The sequence below is a fragment of the Gadus chalcogrammus genome, chromosome 20 (assembly GCF_026213295.1).
Source record: "Gadus chalcogrammus isolate NIFS_2021 chromosome 20, NIFS_Gcha_1.0, whole genome shotgun sequence".
Taxonomy (NCBI): domain Eukaryota; kingdom Metazoa; phylum Chordata; class Actinopteri; order Gadiformes; family Gadidae; genus Gadus; species Gadus chalcogrammus.
The window spans coordinates 19,457,930-19,473,315 of NC_079431.1; the positions used below are offsets into that span (position 1 = coordinate 19,457,930).

The window sequence follows — 15,386 nt, forward strand, 5'->3', positions numbered from 1 at the left end:
CCAGTGATTCAGCCCAACGGCTAATGCGCGGCGGCTGTGTGAGATGTCACAGCCCGCTCCGTGACCTTTGCCCTCCCCACCCCTCAGCGGGGAGATGTCTCTGAAGTAACAAGTGATTAAGTGGCCAGGAATGCGCCCAGCGCCTCAGTCTTAACCCCTCTGCTCTAAAAAGGTCCACTCCATTGTGTCATCACCGCAAACCACTTCGTCTACTGAAGATACCGCTCCCTCGAGTGGCTCTTCTACGCAGCCACATATCAGCGTTTAAGATATTCTGTAATTCTATCCGATGTCAACAATTTTGCTAAAAATAAAAGTTGTATGCCCTCAATGAATAAGGTCAAATTAAACCCATTCATGTCATTTATTTAGGAGGGTGTAATGTAGGTTTCACAATGAAATAGGTTTGTCAGCTCTGTGAGAGTAAAAGGCAGTACATTGCAGTCAAAACAGGACTCAATGTAAGGGCAGCCTTGTTGAACTTAAGGAGGGGGTATCAGATAACGGTATGATACCAGGTCAGTTCTGCCCGCCTGCTAGCATCATGCCATTGTATTCTCAGTTTACCCAGATTAAATAGTTTTAAATAACATAATTTGTAGAAGAAGGGGACGGGCAGCAAGGGGTCGGGCACAGATGGAGGTAATGAGGCAGAGAAGACAAATCTTTATTTAAAATCTCTGTGGTCTCTTTGTTTGGAATTTGTCAGGTAAAACAATAGTCAATTAAACAGACGGTTAGGGTAGGGGGGTCATGAGGTTAAATAGGGTTAATCTCCTTAAAGACCCACAAAAAAAATGCAGCTGTAACTCTCTAATGGGGAAATTCTTTGGCCTCACCTGTAACATAATTATCAGTACCTTTGACTACACACAAACCCAATCATCTGATGCAAAGTCCTCAAAGGAACTCAAATCAATTGAACTGAAACTGTTTTACAGAACTAAAGTGATATGCTTCAGAACATTTGGCAGGTTTTAAACAGGAGGTATTAAAGTGCCACAGAGTTATATATGAATAGTATACAGAGTCTAGTTGTATGAATGATATTCCTATTTTGGAAGTGATGCATCTGGTGGGAGTCTTAGGTGCTCGCGTGCAGAGTTTGGAAGCATTGAATAAAAGGTTCCTCATCAAAATGTCATACAATTTTGGTGAAAGACAGTCCAGGGTGTTCGGGGGGCTGTGTGAGGGGAATGCCAGCTGTGGGACGTCTGGGCCCAGCGAACAGCTCCCTGGATCATGGCTTTAGGTCGGATTCCAAGGGGCTGGGGCTCCATCAGAACATAAAGAGATACAGAGAGAGAGACAGGGACCGAGAGAGAGAGAGAGAGCAAAAGAGAGAGAAAGAGGCAGACAGAGAGGGAGAGAGAGAGAGAGAAATCCAGCAGACCACTTCAGAGCAAACCTCCATTTCCCCACCCCCAGATCCATTCATGGTGAATTGAAACAGCATACACATAATAACTAATACACATAAAACCGGTTGCTCAATCATCAGATATTCACTGCAGCCCAAAACATGCTCCCCAATCACCAGGAGTACTCATATCACGCTTAACGCCTAGACCTGGAGGAGTGTTGAAGCAGGAATCTTGGTGTGGGTTGCTGCATGGATAGCTTGGCAAAGCAGAGGTGTCTGAAACCTGAGCATAGGGGCATCTACCCTGTGTCCCAAACAACCTTCCCTATGTGGGTTTATTTGGCCAGTTACATATATTTTATGTATATTTAAACCTTTATCCAATGCTACTTTCAATAAGTGCAAGCAACCGTGAAGATACAGCCCAGAAATAGCAAGAATCAAGAGATTAAATACAATTAATAAAATAAGCAAACTGCTTCAAGTGATAATACAATCTGAGCATCTATAGTCGGCAATGCTAGTTGAATAGTGTGTGTGTGCGTGTGTGTGTGTTTGTATGTTCCTGTGCACATATCTATGTGCAAGTCCCTGCTTGTTAGGCTGCCTGCAGAAATATATTTGTGTGTGTGTGCATGTTTGAGTGTTTACGTGAAAGTGTGTTGCCGGGAAAGAGATCATACCAGCATAAGTATCCCAAGTGACACAAATAGGAAGGAAAAGGGACAGACAGGCAGACAGAAGGAGGCGGGGGATGAAAAGGCTTCTTTTGATGTGTGTTTGCATTCCACTCTGTGTTGGTGAAAGCGGAGCTGTCCAGCGGTAGTAGGGGAGAGGAGCCCTTGAAACTGAATGAGGCGCTGAGCAATACACACACACACACACACACACAGACACAAGGTCCCATAACAAAGAGTATGTGGCCGGGAGAGAGAGAAAAAGAGAGATAGAGAGAGAAAGAGGGAAAGAGAGAGAGAGAGAGAGAGAGAGAGGGGGGGGGGGAGAGGAGGGAGGTAAAGAAATAGATATAAACAGAAAGAGAGAGACAGAGAGAGAGGGGGATAAAGAGAGCAAGCGGGAAAGAGAGAAAGGAGGGAGGATAAAAAGGAGAGAGAGATAGGGCAAGGAACAGTAGAGATAGTTTAGGCGATGGGGGAGTAAACGCCAGAAGGGAGAAGAAGAAGGTTGAGATGGGGGGGATACAAACAGATCAGTAATCCATCGGAAAATAAAGGGAAGGAGGAAAGGGTGAGTGTGTCGTTTCCATATCTCTGGGCTTTCTCAAAGTGCCACGTCTTGGAGATCCATCACGGGGCAGGCTGGTGGAGGAAAAGTCCAGAGGAGTAGAAGAAGAGTTAGTGATCCCCCCCATCCCACTGTGTTTACATTCGCAGTCCTGAGTTTCCAGATCCTCTGCCAGACCAAACTCACTCCTCCTCGACCGGGACGCTCTCCCCCTTTCAAGTTACGGGCGATTAGTTAGTTATTTTGTGTCCAAAAACATATTTTTCAAAGTCTTCCTTTTTATGACAAGCTTCGGCTTCGGTTCATATATGGCTTGGATTAAGTAAAGTCTGAATTAATGATTTATACGGCATACTAAAAGCATGACATCCTGTGCGAATGGCGCCGCCTGTTTATGAATGAGATCACCGGCGCTACGTCAGGCGCCCGGGCCTTCGATGTACTCTTTAATAAGTGGAACAGCTGCGGTGTTGATAGCACACCGTCATTCCTTTCCTTTGTGAGGTGTCAGGAGAATAAACACGCCTCCTAATGCCTCAGACACGGTTAAAAGAGGAGATAGCAAGCCTTTGTCAAGGTGTACGTAACCTTTCCAACATTGAAAATGAACCTGTAAATAAACCTCGTAAAACATGTAAGTAAACCTTGTTCAGCCTAATAATAAAAAAAAAAAGTGGGACATCCACAACCCTACAGCAGGTGTAAACGAGTGATGATACTGATGATGATATTGTCCCAGGTCTATTCAGCCTATCCGGTACCCCATCACACCTACCGAGGAGCTAATGACAGGGTTGAGAAAGAGTTGGATTAAACCTGCAACACGCAGAGCTGCGAAATGGTGATTCCTTCTCAGGGACAGATGGACGCACAGTTCAATAGCACCCCTCTTTTCATTGTGCAAAATGGGTAATAGGCATACACTTCTGTGAGGTATCCGCATTGTGCGATGCGTGGATGCGTTTGTGTGTCCCTCTGTGTGTGTGTATGTGTGTGTGAGTGTTGGTTTCCTACGGTGGGTTAATCCTGTCTTGCACTCTGAAGTCCCCCGCCTGCAGTCACATGGTACGGTGGGGGCCCAGCGCAGAGGGGAGGATGCCTGGAGATGCCTGATCGCGTTCGTCCGTACCGCACGGGGGCCTGCCCAGCCAACCAGAAGAGGAGAAAAGAAGTCCACCCTTCTTATTCCTTCTCCTTTGGCCCCTGCCATCTGTCTGTCCGGCTCCTGACACCTGTACTGGCCTGTCGAAGACGGGGGCCTCTCTGTCACCGAGGGCAACGCCGGCACACCAATAGGGAGTTGGGAGGATGGGGGGGGGGGGGGGGGGGTTGTGGAGTGTTAATGTAACAGCTTCAAAGAATGGAAGGGGAGGGGGGGTTGGTCTAGCTGTTACGGGGGAGGATTGACTCAGGGTGAAACTGTGGCCAAATCTAACAAATGATCTGAGACCTATCATGTTCATTTAATATCTTGAGGAACACACGACCAGCGCAGATGTAGGAGAATATTAAAGCGCTCTGTGGTTGGTGAACCCGCTGAGGGAGAGCGAGAGAGCAAAGCTCAAGCTAACAACACCAGATCATGTAGCACGTTTTTCATGGCAGTGATCTGATTTGTTTTTCATGGCGATGTGCTAAAGGACTTTTACAGGTGTTCGTGTCCAACCACTTTCTTCAGCCAAACGATTGTCCTGAGAGACCCTGAGGTAATTTGGGAGTAAACGATTGGCACGGCATGAAGGGGGAGCAAAACGTGGCAGTAAATGCAGAGCCAGATGTTTGTCAAATTGCGATTTTGACTGGCGAATTCATGCTCCCCGTTAAAGGGTTTCACTGCATGGAAAGCTAAGCGAGGGCATTCGCCTTGAGCTCTTGTTTGCATTAAAGCACTAATATAGGAACCCTTTATATAGGGACCATGCGGACGGCCATCCAATGCAGAAAGTACTTTTTTGAGAAAAAAGTTTTTGATTTGAATTCTATCACTCAGTTTATGCCTTAACAATGGGTGTTCTCCGAGACAAGGTGCTGCCGAGCTGGCTTGCTTGAAAGCCTTTTTGGCAGCCGAAAAACTGAGAAGCAGATGCAGCCTAAACCTGTTCGACGCCCACCTCTAATCGGCTTACACTGGCTCAGGGACAGGAGACTGGCACCTTTCAAGGGCCATGGACATGGACACTGGTCCGCACACTTCACAGTAGAGTTTGACATGTTGGAAATCCACATGAAACCAAACCAAACGCCTTAGACTTTCAGTGAGTTCCAAGACGATTCACAGATAGTATGCCGGTGCGTTTCCACACCGATTCTCAGTGCCAACAATGCCAGAACACTATGAATCATAAGGGCTGTTTTACTGGCTGACTGCACTGCAAATAAATGTAAGGAATCTTCATAAAACCAGGGTGTTGTTTGTGTCTTTTGGGCCCGAGTCAAGTGATAAACACTTTGCTTTTATAGGATTTTAGACTCTCCAAAGAAAGTAAACTACATTGTTGGGTTTGTTTTCAGAAAGAATTAATTCCGTGACCCCCCTTGCACCCACCCCAACCCACTTTACTGCCAACAGGTGCATGGAACAAACTGGAATGCCTAACTTTGAGTCTTCGAAAGCATTAAAGTTTTGTGCCACAGTCTTTCCCCCAGTTTTCCAATCCTTCCATGCATAATCCATGGGTAATCTCAATGTAGAAACTATTTATAAAACAATAAAAACACTTGAAACTAAGTACTCAAATTGAAAATTCTTTATTTTTAAGTCCTTCATGTTTCAATCCCTGATGCACCAAACATTTTAAAGAAAGTTTGAACAGCAATGCTAGATCGTTTGCTAGATAGTTTAAATCCAGACCGCAACCCGGCATGCAATCTTGGAAACAACCTTCTCTCCCGGGCAAAGAGAAGAGAGACACAAGACTTGTTTGCCCTCAGCAGAGGATGATCTTGTAGGGCCTGCTAAATCAAACAAGCGGCACGTTGCCAAGGCATCGGGCCATTCACAGACCTGTGGACACTATTGACACAGCTAGCGTGGCTAAAGCCACGGTGCGAAGGGCCCTGCTCTCGTTTCACAATTGGAAGTGGAGAGCGGACGCTGTTCGCTCATTACATCAAACTGTGAAACGCTTGGGTGTGCGTGTGCTTGTCTGTGTGTGTGCGCGTGCGAGCTAAGGGCCTGACCTCACATTAGTTCTGCTGACAGAATAAATAGATGTCGATGAATGACTAGTAAATACACATCGTAGCACGCTTCACACAATACAGAGTTGTCACAAGGCAGTGTTTCAATGCAGTATGAAGTTAAGTATGTTTATACTTGTACAGTATACACATGTCTAACTCCTTTAATTTGCTTCATTGGTTTATACATATTCCTAATTTAACTGGTTTTGTGGTTTCATGTTTTTGCATTGTTTGCAATTCGTGATGTTGAGTTGATGCGCTAGATTTAGCTGGAGTGCTTGAAGACCGGCAAGATGATGTCATGGGCAGGACGTGGTCGGAATTAGACTTTTTGTGCAACAGTACCTGGCAACGGTATTCACTCATGAAGAGATTCATTTATGGAATCTCTTTATTTTCATGAATGACAATAATAAATAATAATAAATCATTACAATGCTCATTTTAGGTGCATGCATGAGAGCAAGAGAGGAGTGATAAACAGATTCCCTACAGCTGAATGGGACTCCGCCAAGACATTTCCATCAGCTCCCCAGGCCCACGCTATCTCACCTGCATCTAACCTGTGTCTTGCTATTCCCTTTCTCTCTGTGTGCTTTTAGACTTCATCCAGAAGATCAGAAGATGGAGACCTCAGCTCCAACGGCCACAGAGAAGAAGGAGTGCAAGGGCTCCGGTCTCGATGGAAGCAGCTTCTCAGAGCTCCCCAAGAAACCTTCTCCCACCACCCTCACAAGAGGTAGGTGTCTGCACCCCTCTATTCTCAACCTCCTTAGCATAGTGATGTCAGCCACCTGCTCTCCTCAATGTGGTTATCAACTCCCCGATGCGGTTCAGATCAGAGGAAGGCCCAAAACCCTGATAACCCTGCATCATAATTCTGCATGAGACATTTGTGAATAATCTTTAAAAGTCCAAGGAAAATGATTTGAAGTTTGTAATATTCCAATCATTAGATGTTTGTAATGTTATGGAATTACGGAACATGAGGAATAAGTAATTTGATGATTATAACTCATCTCGTCCATAGAAGATTCGATGTATATTACACGCTGATGATTTCCCATAGCAATAGGTTTAATAGCGTTAGCTGAGGTGTAATGGCTAATCACATCAGCAGATGGTGGCACATGAAAAGACTTAGACTCAGAGATTGGGTGGGGGGGTTGGTGGGGCTGTTTCAGAGATGTCAGAGAATGGGTGATGAAAAAAGCACGATAATGAGGTCGAAAGACCTTGTTCTCACCTCCCGAGTGTAAACGCAATGAATTACTAAAACGGCGAGAGCAGCAGTGGATGGACGACGTGTATCACAGGCCTCTGATACAGTCAAGGAGGGGGTTCGGGGTTGCACCTTTGAAATGCTAACGAGATGTCATAGGACATGGCGGCGCTGGCGATGCCGGGACTTAACGATGGGCTTGGTGGCCCGCCATGAGATGAACGGCTAGCCTTAATTGTTTAGGGATGGGGGTGAGAAAGTAGGACGTGTGGCAGCGGCTCGCTGGCACCTCCACAAAGAGACCACAAGTTTCTCAAAACAAGAAAAACACCCCGCTTGCCATCATGTGAATTATTCAGACTATTACAGAACCATGACCATTGTGTCTCATGTAGGTCGCGGTGGCGTCGCTAGTGATGGTAGGGTCGCCTTCACGGATATTCTTTCCTTGCCGGCTGAAAGAAAAGGGGGGAAGTGTGCTTGCAACTGTCGGGAATCATTTGGCCATGTCCGGCGCATGCATCGGGAAGGGTGGTTTTCAGGGTATGAGAGATATACTGTTTTAAAGCCTCATGACTTAAAGATGAGGGATCGTGTTTTCATTAGTGAATGTGTGATGAAAACTCCCCATAACGAGGTTGGAGAACCTTGTTGTCGCCTCCGGGGGAACTGGGGCCTATAAATTACTAACGGCCCTGACGCCGCTGGAGTCGAACAGTGGACACTGAAACCTCCTCAAACCCCTCTGGGACAATCGTTGGCATCTTCTGAGGGTCTACAGTTCGAGTGGTCTTTACTTTATAATGAAGGACCTGGTGGCCTGCCATCACAAAGCTACCCCACATCGCCTTTACACAAACAGGGGGGAAAGTAGAACATTAGTGGCCATTTTCGCTACTTTACTTTTAATTTTTTTTTCTCTGCTTTGTTTGTTTTATGGTTCTTTTTCATTCTCAGTGGATTTCCTTATCAATATGCATGTTAAATTACCAATTCAGGCCGCTCGTGAATAAAATGTGTTAGGGAGCATTCTTCAGCTTACTTAAATGCCATTATGATCTTGTTCAAACTTACTTTTAAATCAGTTTGGACAGCCCAAGCCAAAATGGCTTACGTACAAGGAAAAGAGATACAACCCCTTTATGCTTCCCTTGTTAAGAGAAACCTGACTTTGTTAAAGAGGGCCCACCTTGCTAGTGTTTCCTGAAGACATTCCTTGCCCTGTTAAACACAACTCTGAGTTTTAAACTCCTAATGGAAGTCCGTCTTGCCTTGTAACACTTAGCAGAAGGATCTCACGTTGAGCAAGTTGGGAAGGATAACGGCAAAAGGTTGTGGTACGTTGGGCGGAACAAAACAGGTTCAAGTTCCTTGATACAAATCGGGGTGTCTCTTTTTGTCTAGGGGCCTTGCTAATGGTTTTAAAGGGGCACCCACTTTTTGTGTGACAGCCTGCATCTGTCTGCTTGCAAAGACAAGCTCGGACAGACACACATTTCTGCAACCTGAACCCCTGGCTGGCTGTGGGATTTACGAGTCGTGGTTCTCGGCTTGTACTCTGGCATGTAAGAATAACGTGTTCAGATCAGGTACCTACTACCACCACTGTAAAACATATCACTGTTACAAAGGAAAACCTGTGATGGGGGACCCTTACCCCCATGTTTCTTGACCTTCCCCCGACCCTTCCTTCCCTCTCTCTTACATGCTCAAAAAATCACACACACACACACACACACACACACACACACACACACACACACACACACACACACACACACACACACACACACACACACACACACACACACACACACACAAACAAGGCTCTTTTTATTGAATCACAAGCCGTTCAGTGTGGAATTAAAGTCAACGCACACCTGTAAAAACATTATTTTCTCACTTTTTGTTGTAAGTAAGTTGGCTTTGTTGTATACAGGGAATGGGTTAGTCTAGCAATTGTAAGTGTTTGGCACTTGTTTCTATAAACATCCTTGCTGTACCGACAGCGATATATTGTTTCTCCTTCTTCTTACAAATGTACTAATAAATAAAAACGCCTCCTAAATGCCCTAAATTTAAATGTAAATGTAGTGCAAAGAAGCTCTTGACAAATTCATTACTCTTAAGTTCACATGTCCTTTTGCTGCGTTTGTCAAACCCAACAGAATGAGCATGAGGGGCCTTTGATCACATTTCTGTGAAGGAGTTGTTTTACAGACACAGAGGTTTTTTTCAAAGTTGCCAAAGAGCATTTTTCAGCAATCCCTCATTTCTTTGTTTGGGCTGTACTAGGGCAGTGGAGCAGACAGGCTTGTTGCAGGCAGATTATTTCAGCTGCACCAGGATGTCATATACATCTTCTAGTGGGGCTTTGTATATAGCTGGAAGGTTCTAGATTTAGAGTGAGATTGATGAGCTTGTATGTAGAGAGAAACGCATCTGTCTAGATGATTATCTACAGTCCAGATATATCTCAGGAGAGTGTCAAGCATCTACCAAACTTTCACATTTGTCAACAATCGGGTTTCGCTTTCATTCAAACAAGTACATGGACCGAAAAGGAATGCATGAAACCACACTTCTACCCCCCTCAACCCCTTGTTCCCAAGTTTTTCTTCATGAAAACAGTCCAGCCCTGACTCTTGCCAGTCCCAACCGTTGCTAGTGGTGGAGGTTTAGATGTATGGAGCAGGCACCGCCGGTGTAATTAGTCCTGTTTGGTACGGGGCGAGTTGGATTGGGGTTGTGATCAGGGGGTTTGCTTGCATTAATCACCGCCTCGGTCTCCATGGGATGTGGACGCTGAGTAATGACCTATAGGAGAAAGGTCTTGATAGGTGACCCCCCCCCCCCCAGGGCTCTCAAGCGACCAGAGGATCCAGGGGTACACCAGGGTGTCAGTGGCCCCAACCACTCCTACCCTTATCTGTGCAGAAATTTCCCACAAGAAAAAAAAAAAAAGAGAGAACCCTATCCCCTCCATCCTCAATTCCTCGTGTCCACACCACCACCACCACCACCACCACCACCCCCTATGTGTAGGCCTCTTCTCCAAAGGGACAGGCACTAATCTTCCTGAGAAGAGGAATTTCTTCTTTTATTTTCCTGGCCCCTAAATGAGACTCTTATGCTGCAGTGGTTCCGCTGGACGAGAAGGAACAGCATGGGAAGGGGGGGGGGGGGGGGGGGGTTGGAGGGCTTTAGCTTATAGGCAAAGGGATCTAATGTGAATGTGGTCAGCTTCCTCTCCCCCAAAACCCACTCCTTACGGTTTTAACTCTGTGGCCCTCCATTGTCGATAATGGATTTTTGGAACCCGAAAAAAGACCCCTCCTTTTGTCTTTCTTTTACCTTTAAAGGGAAACTTCACCCATTTCTATTAAGCTTTGTATCGTTAGAAACACACTCATAGTTTTGAATGGTCGTGCATCATTCCCTTATTTTCTGGGAAAACTGGAGAGAACCGTATCGATCTCCAACAGTTCCTGTTGAAGATGACGCAATATGACGATTTTTGTGTAGAAGTAAATAGGAAGTGTAAGAGGGAAGGATTCTCGTAAGACTACAAGCACTAGTCCCACCCCTCTATAGGGGGTGGGACCCACTGAAGCTACAGACCTATTACAGCCAGGGCCGTTGCTACGATTCCTGGGCCCCTAGACAAGATTTACTGATGGGCCCCCCTGCGCTGAATTGTTGACGGGGGGGGGGGGGGGGGGGGTGTAAGGAGCAATTGTTGACGGGGGGGGGGGGGGTGGAAGGAGCAATTGTTGACGAGGGAGAAGTTGCGCTATGGTAGTACTATGGGCTGGTAGTAAAATATATATATATATATATATTTTTTTTTTTTTTTTTGTGGGCCCCCCCTGGGCTGTGGGCCCCTAGAATCGTCATCACCTTTCACCCCTTATCGACGGCCCTGATTACAGCAGTGCCAGTGTGTGGGACTTCACCAGCAGAAACTCAGCAGAAACTCAGCAGAAACATTCACAGCGTCTGAAGCTAAGCTAACAGAGGCTGTTGATAAAACTGAAGTACAATGGCGGAAGGTACTGGATCTGACATACGTAGAAGATGGCACCATGCAAAAGTTCACCATTTCGAAAGAAATACAAACAAGGACTAATTCACTGAGTTCACCAACTAATACTCTTCACTAGAAATGTTGTGTGAAATGATTTTCAAGCAGGCGGTATCAGCTTGGTAGATGGAACAGCGAGGTGTCCGATAGGCGGAGATCTAGATCAGCGGGAGTGGCCAGCAAAGCTGTGCATCGTGGTGCAATCCACGATCCACTTCAATCCACAAGCACCAAAAAGTCATTTTCTGCCTTTTCTCGGTCAAGACGGCACCAAATTAGAATTTTATTTTATTATTCGACTACATATAGGACCCAATTTCAATACATATTCATGCCTCCACCGGTGAAATGCTCCTTTAAGGAATCGAAAAGAAAAAAAAGGCACAGTTCCTAACTACGTCAGGTGGTTCATCATCATGCATCTGCAGAGAAGGGTTCTGTGGCACAGCCATGTGCTATGGGAGCATTAGGACAGTGCAATACAGCAATGATACTTTCATCATGTCATTGCCATTTTCTATTTTTCTTTAAACGGCCGGCTTAATTCGACTTGCTAAGCTGTGTGGACAAAAAAAACCTCCCATGGGGCTCCTATAGCAATGAAATATGTCAAAAATATAATTCTGAGGAGCCAGAAGTATATTTTCATATCCCCAGTAGGTAGTCATGTTGCAAGAGAATCTGGTCTATCCAGTGTCATGCATTTTGCAAGACCATATCAATAATTCTTTCGCTAATACTTGATACTTGAGAAGACTTGCGAGCAACAAGCTTACAGGAAGGTCTATTGACTGAGAACCGACATTGCTTTCTTCCTGTCAGGGATCGTAGCCACACACTATCAGGAACACGCTGTGTTTCTCCAAAAAATCCTTCAGAGAGAGAGAGAGATGTATAGAGCGAGGGATTGATATTATTACCGTTCCGGAAAAAACGCTCAATTTATCTGTTTGCACAAGTTGCGGTGCAGTGGTCATCCCTCCTGAGGCGTTAAGGCGATGGCATGTTCTTTATGTTGGACTCTTGAATTAGTTCATTTTTTAAATTTAATTGATAAATAATGATTTAATGGGTTTTCGTGGTTGTTTGCATTATCTATCTTTATTTTCTTATCTTCTAGTTCTCAGTAGCACTTTTGACCTTTTAAACTCCCTCTGAAAACACACTCCCTACCTTGTTGAGAGAAGAAGCGAGAGGTACAGGCAGACAGTGAGAGGGGGAGGGAGGGAGAGAGATAGAAAGAGAGAGAATGAATCAATGTGTTGCTATCAGGGATAGAGTCATCAGTGTTTACACTAATTCATGCAGCTTTTGAAATCAGTTAAGGTGATATCTCCCCATCCTCCTTTTCCTTCCATCCCGCCTTCACATTTCTCAACCCACCCTCTATATCGCTCTCCCCCCTTCTATCCATCTCTTTCTCCCTCTCTGTCTCTGCCCCCTCTATATAACCCCAACTTTCCCCATTTCTATCTCATTCTCTCCCCTCCCTCTCTATATCTCTCGCTCCTCGACATCTTCTCTCCCTCTTCCTTTCACCCTCTCTCAGTCTATACCTCCCCTCTTCTCTCCCTTATCTGGAGTTCCACTTGGTGGACCGTCCGTACAAGGCCGGATTTAAAGATTAGATATGCTAAGTGAAAGCAGAAGTAGACCTCTTGTTTTTCCTTCTTCTTTTAACTTTTCTGTTCGTACAAAAATACCAAAACATTAATTCTTCCTTAGTTTTGGATGTTGCAGTTCCCTCATCATCATCACCTTCATTGTCATCATCATCATCCTCATCATCATCATCATCATCTTCATGATCATAATTGTCACCATCACGGAGCTGGATGGCCTACATACTAACATAACGCGAGGGCAGTTCACTTCCTCAGATACTGGTCATGAATGTTTCTAATTTTCATATGTTAACACATTTTGTAAAAAAAAAAATTTAAAATGAAAGATGAATTATGAAGCAGTTCCCTAGATCTCCAGATTCCCTTTTCTGTTGATTTGTAAAGATTCAGCATGTTAACTCTGGACTCTCCAGTTCAGTGGAATTACAGTTGAAAGCACTACAGAGATACTCTGCTTCCCAGCTCTAGGAAAGGGAAATCAGAAGACAAATGTATATTTTACTGAATACTTAGTAGGGAGAAGTCTATAAAAAATTTAAAGATTAGGCCAGGCTCGTCTACACATTGTATTCTCCTTGTGAGGCCGCCCTTGCTATTAAAGGTCTCTCTCTTTTTCTCTAGAACTTTCTTGTGGAAATTGGTAAACTCCCAAAATAAATAAGTAGGTTATAACTATTAAAATGCAAGATGCTTTCGCAATATACGTGCCCCCTATTTGAAGACATGAAAAGAAGAGCCGTTTAACTTTATGTTTCAACACAATGTAAGGCTTTTCTAGACCTGGTAGCCAGTGTTCCCCTCACCTCCTTCACCTTTCTGCAGAACACTCTTTTTGAGAAGGGAACAATAAAAGTCTATTCTTCAGTGTGAGACTTCAAATCTCCCTGAACCAGAGGCACCCAGAGCTAAGGAGAACAACAGATACTGTACCTTCACATTTACAAGGACTAGGTGATGAGTAGGGAGCTATAGATTAATGCTTAATGATTGTGGATGACCCACTATCCTGTCCGCTAGCACTCCCTTGCCCTCTGCCTCTTCTCTCGCTTCCCCTCTTTTCTCCCTTTTGTGCTATAATCCCAAACTCTCTCTTACTCTTGTTTTAACTTATTTTTCAATCTTTACTCTTCTCCTATCATTCTATCCCCAAGTCTCTCATCCCTATGCCTTACATGCCTATATACTTCACAACCACAACATTTTCCCAGCATGCAATTGGTTAATGACCCCCATCCCCCCCCCCCCAAACCTGCATCTAGTCCACTTCCTTCCTGTTTTGCTGGGGTTGAGATCAGATCTGTTACAGTGCTCAGTCCTCCAAGATAGACTCAATCAACTGCCCTTCCTCCCTCCTCCCCGCCCCCCCAAAAAACATTTAAAAAAAACTGGCAGTTCGAACCCTTCCCCCTCCAGACGATGGCCCGTTCATCCGCCACCACTCTCCCAAACCGTTACGAATCCTGGAAGCGCCCAGCCTGTGCTAATGTAGCTTTAACACTCAGCAGTTCAAGGAAACCAAAATAAACCTCGGGAGCAGTTCAGACGTGGCGAAACAAAAAATGTGTGCGAGCTGTAAACACAGGCAGGAGGTGCTTGTGTAAACAGCACCCGGGGTGCGCTGGCGGAGGCAGTCCAGAGGAGAGGACGCTTTTGTGGTCACTAAAACCAAGCCCCCCCCCCCACCCGCCGTTGCAGACCACCGCCCCCAGACACACAGCTGTTGTCCCCGCCTTGGGTGTTGTACACACTTCCAGGCAAAGTCTCAATCCTAGAAGGGGGGAGTTGGTCGTAGTGCGGGGGAGTAAAAAGTTTCTAAACCTTCTGGGCTTTTCTGGTATTCATTCTTGGATTATCATTTCACCCCCACCAGCAACCCTCGGTCCCGGCATGGGAAATGGCCACCGTTTCATCAAGTGTGAAGAACCATCAGAAAGGGATACTTTTAAAATAAAAGCCCTCTGTAATTGTGTTGTGGCGGGGTTGCTTAAACCCAGAGTGAGGAAATTGATTTCTGCCAACACTGAAATCCCTCCTGAGGGAAGCGTGGATTCTGGTAATTATAGATCTAGGGTTTCACTGCCGCTGTTGTCCACTCTCTCACCGTTTAGCAATTAGTGGGATCCCACAGCGCTTTGAGACACTGCCTGGCGGGGATAAGCTGGTCACCTGACGGCAGAGCCAGGTGACGCGAGGGAAACCAGCCCTGTGTTTAAACATGTGGAAGGACGGGGGTCCCAAAGCAACAAATAGTCAGAGGTTTTTACTCGGCCGAGCAATCCGATAAACATTTACCAAATAACCTCTTTCTTACTTTCCTTTTCTCTCCTGCTTGTTTATCCCTTGCTTGCTTTCCTTCATTTTTTTCTTACACTGATCCTTTTCTCTCCCTTTCACTACCTTTCACCCACTTTTGCTTTCCATTCTTATTTCCCCTCCTCTCTCTCTCTCTCTCTCTCTCTCTCTCTCTCTCTGCTATGCATAAAAATGAATGAGAAAGAGAATTTGAGATAGAGTTGAACAGAGGACAATTTGAGAGCAAGAGTAAGAATCAAAGAGGGAGGAGAGAGAGAGGAGAGAGCGAAAGAATTCTAGAGACAGGGAGCTCCAGACAGTACAGCCGTGCGGCCCGTGACACCAGCGGTCTGGCCCCTGGCCTCGCTCCAG

General features: G+C 45.4%; 1 protein-coding gene across 1 annotated transcript in view; it reads left to right on the forward strand.

Annotated features, from left to right (window-relative positions):
* The window catches only part of gli2a (GLI family zinc finger 2a), a 77,889-nt gene that overhangs the window by 10,751 nt on the left and 51,752 nt on the right, over positions 1-15,386 (forward strand). The window contains 1 exon segment of the mRNA XM_056579638.1: positions 6,394-6,530. Within this exon segment, the coding sequence (XP_056435613.1) occupies positions 6,416-6,530 (115 nt within the window). The 5' untranslated portion in view covers positions 6,394-6,415.